This window comes from Pygoscelis adeliae, unplaced genomic scaffold, assembly GCF_000699105.1.
Source record: "Pygoscelis adeliae isolate BGI_AS28 unplaced genomic scaffold, ASM69910v1 Scaffold77, whole genome shotgun sequence".
In the NCBI taxonomy this organism is placed as follows: domain Eukaryota; kingdom Metazoa; phylum Chordata; class Aves; order Sphenisciformes; family Spheniscidae; genus Pygoscelis; species Pygoscelis adeliae.
Window position 1 is genome coordinate 5,805,574 of NW_008825216.1, and position 8,234 is coordinate 5,813,807.

General features: G+C 42.2%; 1 protein-coding gene across 1 annotated transcript in view; it reads right to left on the reverse strand.

Moving 5' to 3' along the window:
* Positions 1-7,933, reverse strand: part of FAM89A (family with sequence similarity 89, member A) — a 12,879-nt gene extending 4,946 nt beyond the window's left edge. The window contains 1 exon segment of the mRNA XM_009329242.1: positions 7,925-7,933. Coding sequence (XP_009327517.1) covers positions 7,925-7,933 — 9 coding nt within the window.
* Positions 7,934-8,234: the final 301 nt, after the last annotated feature.

An 8,234-nucleotide genomic window follows, 5' to 3' on the forward strand; every position in this document is an offset into this window, starting at 1 on the left:
GAAAGGTTCTTCTGTGGCGGTGGTGTTATTTCAGTCACCTGGTAACACGAAAGTGCTCTCCCCTTCCCATCAAGGTGTTTCCCTTCACATCCTCAGAGCCAGGCTTGGTATCAAAAGTCTCTGTCTCCAAGTATCTGCTCTGTGAATCAGATCTCTCAATCTGAGAGAGAGCTCTCTGTTCTTCATTCCAGGTTTATTCACAGAGTGGTTTATTGCTCTGGCTTACAGAAGTACCCATGTGCTTTCGTGAGAGGTGAGATGGAAGGGGTGCCACGCTGCAGGACAGGGTGGTTTTGGGGCAGGGGGGATGCGGCACGGGAATCCCTGAAACTGCCAACGCGCACAGTTCTGGTGTCAGAGGAATACAAGCTCAGTGTGCCAACTCTAAGTGCGTTTCTGCGCCTTATTCCTCCCCCCCCCCCCCCTCATGTTTGTATCTCTGGAGTCTCTTGAATAAATTATGGCAATTTTGGATCATTCAAAATCCAAACTGAAGCAGGGTATAAAATTGGAGTTCTGGGAATGTGCTGCCATTGCAAAGCCAGGTTGTTTAAAGGTGCAGTCCTATCGCCACAACCCTGCTTTGTTTGTGGGGTTTTCTCTTAAAGAAATAACCAGATACAGTGATTTTGAGTTAAGCCTCTACGTTATTTTCAGTTTTGTTCCCAGATTCGCATGGCTTTTTCATGGTTTAAATGTCATCAGACTCTGTGACAAATGTTTTAAAACCGCTTACAGTGGAGGAAGCTTTTGCCAATCTTTATTCATGTTTACACGCTACTTCAGGGATTGATTTTTCAGATGACCTGATGTGCTTTTTAATGCTTTGTACATTGGCATGAAGAAGATTTATCCACCCCCCTGTTTTTCATGATGCCACTTCTTCCCAGGTCGATTGTGAAAAATAAAATAGTGCTGATAGCTTTCATGAAACTAAAGGCATTTGAAACCATCCCTACTGTAGATTAAAAGTGTCAACAAACCCCTTGTCCTTCCAGGCCAAGGGTGCCTGACAGCAAAAATATTGATTCAGTTTGCTAAGGATGTAGGCACTGTATTATCTTCTTGCTTATTAGTGAATACATTTATTTGTTCTCCAACCCACTCCCCTTTTTTTTCCAGATGACAGCTATTTTGAAAAGCTTGTTAATATTCTTATTTTATCTAGACCAGCTTATCTTAATTATTTTTTTCAGCTTGCCTGATCTCATTAGATTCTAAGTGCATTTTCTTCACATTCGGGTCCTTTAGGCACCTTGTTGCCATATCTTTACTACTGCAAAAATCTTTATGCTGGCTTACTGCTCAACTTTGTCATCTGAAAAATAAAAAAATTTACTTTTCGGGTTCTCAGTGGCCCTTCTCTCAGTTGGCAGCCTTATCTTGCCCTCATTCGTATTACATTCGTAACTATCGTTTAAAATCTAAATCTACTGCTTTATTTAGTCTGACCTAGTTACAACGTGGTGATAATGGAACGTGGAAGCTGGAGTCTTTTGCAATTTTGTCTTTTAGTTGCGGAGTAAGCTTTCGTCGGCTGTATAAACCTCTCTGTCTTTGTTGGTTCCTAGAATTGAACTACATTCACATGTTACTGGTCTAAACTGTCCTTTGCTAAGGACGTTACCTAAAAAAACCCACATTAAAAATACATGTTGTTTATGTCATAAAGGATTAGGAAGTGCCAGAAGAGAGGTGTCCCATACCATTTCCTTACACAAATGCTTTATGGTATGTTTTTAATTTACATATTCATGTGATGTTTTTTCCTTTCCTCATTCATTGGGAGGATACACAATGCCCTTGTATCATTTGCACACCATTTACTAACATTCCTTTTTCCAAATGTGGTGATCTAGATGCATTATAGTGTATCTCGAATTGATATATTAAGACTGTTTCCTACAGCCTTTTCTATGATGCTTTCCCCTCTAATAACTGACTTACCTACAAATGTTAATGAATTCTTCTTTATGACAACCCTGTGATAGAAGATGGTATTGTTATCCACACTGGAACCAGGACGTGGGGAGCTAAAGGTAGCTCATGGTAAAAAAGGTCTATTAATTTTAAGTGCCTGGTTTGTGATTCCTAGGGATGATTTTCCGCCCGACAGAACTGACAGAAGGAGCGTGCCTCTGCTTCAAGCTACCCTGCACAGAGCAGCACCTTTGCTTAAAGCCACCTTCATTAGAGATTTAAAGTAAGACTCCAGATTTTGCAGTGATGTGGCTAATGTCACGTTTTGTCTGCTCTGCAGCAAGGATATCTTAAAACTTGCCAAACAAGATGCACCAAAGCTCATCTGTCAGTGCCATTGGCCTTTTTAAGTCCTTTCTGTGTTTGCAAGATGTCTCTCATTGGGTTAACTTGCAGTCAGGATTGCTTGTCAAGGACAGGTCAAGATCCAGATATCACAAACTGGCCATATGCAAGACAAATCATTAATTAGTGACACATGCTTCACTCTTCCATTTGCTCCTGTAGTCAGAGTGCCTGAATATACTCTCTTTCTCGTGAGGCCTATGGTTTTTATCACTGACGTGGAGGAACAGAGATCACACTGTTCTGTGGTGCTCTGGGAATGATGTGAAATTCAGTCCTTTGGCTAAGGAAAATTTAGAAGATGCTGGGTATAATTGGCACCTGATATATGACATCACGTAGTGGCATATCCAAACAGAAATTAGATTTTCAGCTAAAAGATCATTCGATTCTTAGGCATCATTTTTTATTGGAGAAGTGGTTTTAAATAAAAATGGTCGAGTCCTAATTTTGATGCTTTTTGCCCCAGGAATATTTCCATATCTATGTGTAAAAGGTGAAAACCCAAGTATATTCTAACACACAGAATATCACAGTGGCTTCCAGCTAGGTCCCTAGCAAAGCGGTATGCTTAGATCTAGAGCAGAGATCCCCCTATTTAAGCTACCTGAGTAAACAGGAGCTATAGTGGGCTGTTACCTTTTTTATAGGCCCACTGCCACATAGGTACCCAAGAAGGACACCTCAGCCTTTGTCTGTGGGGTTCAAAACTAACTGCTAGAGACACACAAACGCGGAGATTTGGGGATCCAGGCTTCAGTTTAAAGTTCTTGATGAAATGTATTCTTGTGGTTATAAACCCTTGTGCGTGCCACTTGCTCTCCCAGCCTGTTCCTCTTGCCCTTGTTGCTGGGTTTTCACCAGTTCCTGTCCTTGTCCTTGCATGGACCCTGTTCCAAAGCAGTGTCCCTCAGCTGTGGTCCCTGATGCCTTACTTCCTATCCCTGCCTTTTGCTTTTGTCCCTCTTGCTTCAGCTGCCACGCGTGCACTCTCGCTGCTGCCTTCCTCAGCTTCTCTTTGATACCTAATGCTGCCCTTTAGCCCTCTGCAGTGAAGTCAGACTGCTAATTCTTCCTTTTTCATGGAGAACCAAAAAAAGCAAAATTTTTGCCTAGCGTGTCTAGGGCATGGGGGGTAGGTATGACAGAAAGGTGATTAGGACTGGGTAGAGCAAGGGCAATAGGTTCAGAAGGAAGCAGGAATCAGAGGTTACACGGAGGGATTGGTGTGTAGAGATCTGTAAGCGTGTGAGTAACAGTTTCACCACTGAAGGCACCTTCCAGCCAGCAATAATGTCCATGTAGGGTTATTCTTTTTCCCTTTTTGTTTGCAAGTGGCAGCTTACTCAAAGCAGAGCTCTGTTTCCTCTCTCCTTTTCACAATGAGGATGGTATGGATTTTTGAACTAATTTGTGCCCAGCGTAAAGCAGTGAGAAGCAGTATGGAAATCCGAAGAGCATGTGCATGTGGCAAATAGGCAGTTACATTTCTGCAATGACGAGGGATCTAATTCCTCTCTCTCGCTGTTTTTTTTTACATCACAATCAGTTACCAAGTGCTGCTGGTTTGTGTTGTGAAAGGGAAAAAAAGAATCGAAGTCTGTACTTTCATATCAGAAATTCTGGTTCAGAATTACAGGAAGGCTGATGCTCAGGAGAAATAAGGTCTTGATCTGACAGTAAAGTTGATGGGACTTACAGTTAAGGTAACCAACCATTTATTTTCCCGATGATGCCAAAATCTGGCTTGTTCACATCTCTGTTTAACCCTAGATCAAACTACAAATCTTCTCCACAGCACATCACTCAGTGCTGTGCAACATTGGTTTTAAAATCTCCTCACTCTGTCCTCTCACTTTATTAAATCAGATGTAGCGGTATCAGTCTTTTTTTCCTACCTCTCCAGTCTCATAGATTCTTCCCCATTATGTGAACTCTAGCAGAAAAAAGAGTGGTCGTTTAGACCACACCAAATTCATATTCACGCAATGTGTCCTTGTCTTCAGGATTTCCATTGTAATTAAGAAAAAGCAAGCCATTTTAGTATTTCATATCAGCTGGTAAAAGCAAATCCACCAAAATTAAATGAGAAACAATGGTAGGTTGTAGGAGTTAATCATTTCAGTATTATGTGAAAACTCATAGGCATGAGACAACCCAGCAGAGCTTTGGGAGATAATCATGTAATAAACTAGCCCCATGCCCACAGCTCTGAATGGCTCTGAACATCTTCCCTTCGTCTCCTTTTACTGTGTCAAAAATACAAAAGAAAAGGACTTCTAAGTGCCTTTTGATTCCCCCCCCCCTCCCCTTTCCTGTGAGTTCAGTAGAGTTCTGGTGATAAGCATTTGGCTCTTCAAAAAGACGGCTTGAGGGAGCATTTATTACTGCTGCTCTGCTGTTAGTTCAGTTTGTTAGCCTCACAACACCGCGCTTCTTACTCCTAACAGTACCAACTTGACTTACAGTAACAGCTTTCCAGAATCTGATTACTGAAAGCAGATAGCCAGGGGATCAGAGCTACAGGCTTTAAGGGTATTTGTCTTATTATCCTAGTGACACTGAGCAGACCCTTTCCTTTAGCGAGATCTGCATCGGGGTCAAATCTGGAGGATGCTGTCTAAGCTGGGCCGAGGTCGTTTGAGGTAAAATTGACAGGAGTTCTAAATCTGCAGGCAAAACTGCACGGCAGAAAGAAAGCGCTGCTGAACAGGAAAGGCTGTGGGTGTGCAGAAGAAGTAAGAAGGGTTTGTGCTTGCAGAGTGCAGAATATTGCAGATTCTCCAGCAGTTTGATAGCTGCCTTGAAGCATTTTTGAGTAAGGAGTAGTAGTCAATCTTTTTTTAAAAAGAATTATTTATTTCTCTGCAAAGTGGTCAGTTGTAAGCAAACATGGAAGTTTCTATATAGTAGTATGTTTAGCTGATGTTAATAAAAAGATCATATTTCTTGCTTCTTTCTTCTGCATTCTCCCTTAGTAAATGTATAGATGAGATTTTTTTCCAGGCTGAATACGAAAATCTGTTAGGTAACGTATCTCCGTAAGATAGATGTAGGTTACACTGCTCAGGAGATCAACACTCCCTTCAGCTGTGAATGGCTATAATGTTTGCTGGGGAGGGGGGTGTAATTTTATATTCAGATGTCCCTGTGTTCTTGAAAAATGACCGTCCTCTCCCACAATGCGGGTAGACAGGTTTGTGCCTGAACTGAATTGCTGAATAATCAAATGCAAAACTGAGGCCATAGAAAAGCCAACTTGTACCCTTCAGTTCAGCTGGGCCAAATGCCGTTATCCCATAGTGCCCTCCGCCTGCGCTGGAGCACTACCTGGTGGTGCAAACAGCCTGTGCTCCTATGCAAGCTCTCAGAAGGGGGGAGTGATGAGCAGATTTCAGGAGGGCCTCTTCCTTCCGGCAGCTGGGCTTGCACAGGATGGATGAGGCTACAGCGATGCCCGAGAGCACAGCACCCGGAAGCCGAATCGGGGCTGGGCCAAAGCTGGTGTGGAGCATCCTTGTATGGACCTGGATCTCTTTGTCTTGTGCTGAAATTGAGCCGCCTCTGAGGTGGGACAAGGGCAATAGTTTAACAGTGCATAACATTATTTCTAAACAGTTTAGAGGAGAAAAGTACTCTCTGTAATTGAAAGTTCATTTAGGTACAGAGACTGTAATTACCTGGCACGGTAAGAGGAGCAAAGCTATTGTGAGTCTCTGATGAAAGCTGTCATCAGTTATTTAATGGCCAACAAGTGATTAGAATTTTTGTTTCATATTTCATACAAGAACAGCACATTCAGCAGCCCAGTGACCCCTAAATTCAATGCAGGGGCACTCGGTAATTACTGACTCAGAGGCAGATGTTCTACTAGCTGAACTATGATCATGGCTTCTTGCAGCATTTTAGTATGTGGCACCCAAACAGCAACAAGACCGAGCCTTATTTAGTATGGGCAATCAACTTTTATAATGGTACAGGCAAAGGAATAACTTTTAAAATACCGTCAGTATTTAAAAATAAAATCTATTCCATGCAGCAAACATAGCGCTTGAAAATAACTTCTTGGTGTAATTCACGTCAGATTCTTACCTGACGTGAACCTGTCAGAGAAATACTATCAAAGCAGGTCACATTTCAAATAGCGCAAAAACAATCCACCCCTCTTCTTTTCCCTCCTTTTCTATTAGAAATGCCCCTCTCAGGCCCTGCAAACTGCATCGTTGCTTTTCTGACTCCTACCCAAGAACTGCAGCTGTGCCTGCCAAGAGGGAGGATGCTCCCTCTCATCACGTGCGGAGCTCTTGCGTGCTTCACAACACAATCACTCTTCTCAATTTATTGCAGCCCCACATCATTGTCTCAGACAGATGCGCAGACTGAGAGAAACACATCCAGAGCACTGGGGGATCCAAGGGCTCAGTTCATCTCCCCTCCCTAAAGTCCCTCCAGCTTTTCAGAGTTGTTCTTCCTCGGCAGAGCCGTTGGGGAAGAGCTGTAATGCCAACAGCCATCGCTGCCAGGTGGGAATTGTGCTGGAGTGCAACGATTCCTGCGCACACCTTAAGCACCTGTTGTATCGTTGGAGACAACTCACACATGTGGCAGGATCAAACCGTACGGTAATCCAGTCATTTCTTTGCCATTTTACAACTTGGTGCCATCTGGAGTGTGGCACAGACAGAGCCTAAACCAAAAAGCAATCTGCAGTATCTGTTAAGGTTGCAAAAGGCAACAAAAACCTAAAGTAAAACAAAACAAAAGACTAAAACCCCTGCAGGGGGAAATGCGACAACAAATATCCGCAAAGAGGGGAAGCTGCGAAATCCAAACATCTGTGCTGGAAATGAGATCAGATCAAGCCGATCACTGCAGCTGCAATCAGTCGCTGACAGGAACGAACAGGTATACAAACGAGTTAGAAGGAAAGAACAGGGATTTCTGAAGTATTTTTGGCAAGTCTGGAAAAATAAGAGTCATTCTGCCTGGGCAAATGCAAACTAAAGGATTCTTTGTCTCTCTTTGCTGAATTGGCCAAGGAAAATGGAAGCCTACAGAGACTTCCTGAATAGGAGCCATCAGAAATACGACTGCTACCAAGTCTGACACTTGCCGTGAAAATGAACTTTTGATAACGTGACGTTGTACAAACTCATTGTTTCACAGACTCCTGTTTTTTCATTTCTGTATGCGTAGTGCATCAGTAACTAGCAACTTTGTACTGATGTATAAATGTAGGTAATAGTAAAAAATACATCCTAAAAGTCAGTTTTAAGGTCCATCAATAACTCTCCACTTGTATTCCCTGAAGAGTGCTAATGAGACTAAAGTGGTGGAGATCTTTTGCAGCTCTTGAGTTTACAGGTCTGACAGGCAAAAGGAACTTGTTCCTCATCACTCTCCGTACTCTCTCAGCTTCTTTTTTAGAAACTGTGACAGAGTAAACCAAATGTAATTTATACAAGGCCACAAACCCCTACAGTGTGAGAAGTAAGATTTGGAGTAAGGAGTAGTAGTCAATCTTACTGCTTTGAGTAAGGTATACATGCTTTGTATACCTTACTTAGCATGAGGTATACATGCTTTGAGTTCAACTTACCATTTTCATATGGTCGCTTTTTGGAGTGCAGTTGCTTTTTAATTAATTACGAGTTTTCAGAACTTTTTGGAATATCAGTGACCTGAAATAACATTAAGATATCTCACAGTTTTTGTCAATTTTCAACCGTAAGCAAAAAATAACAAGAACCAGCTCTTTTATGTTTCAATGATGATGAAAATTTTTAGAATAGCATTGACATGATTCTGTCAGTGCTCTGAAAACAGGTTACTTGTGTCCCGTGGCACTCGCTCTTTTGATGAAGCCATTTATATTTACCAGCTTGATTCTTGTCGAGTCATTCTTTGCT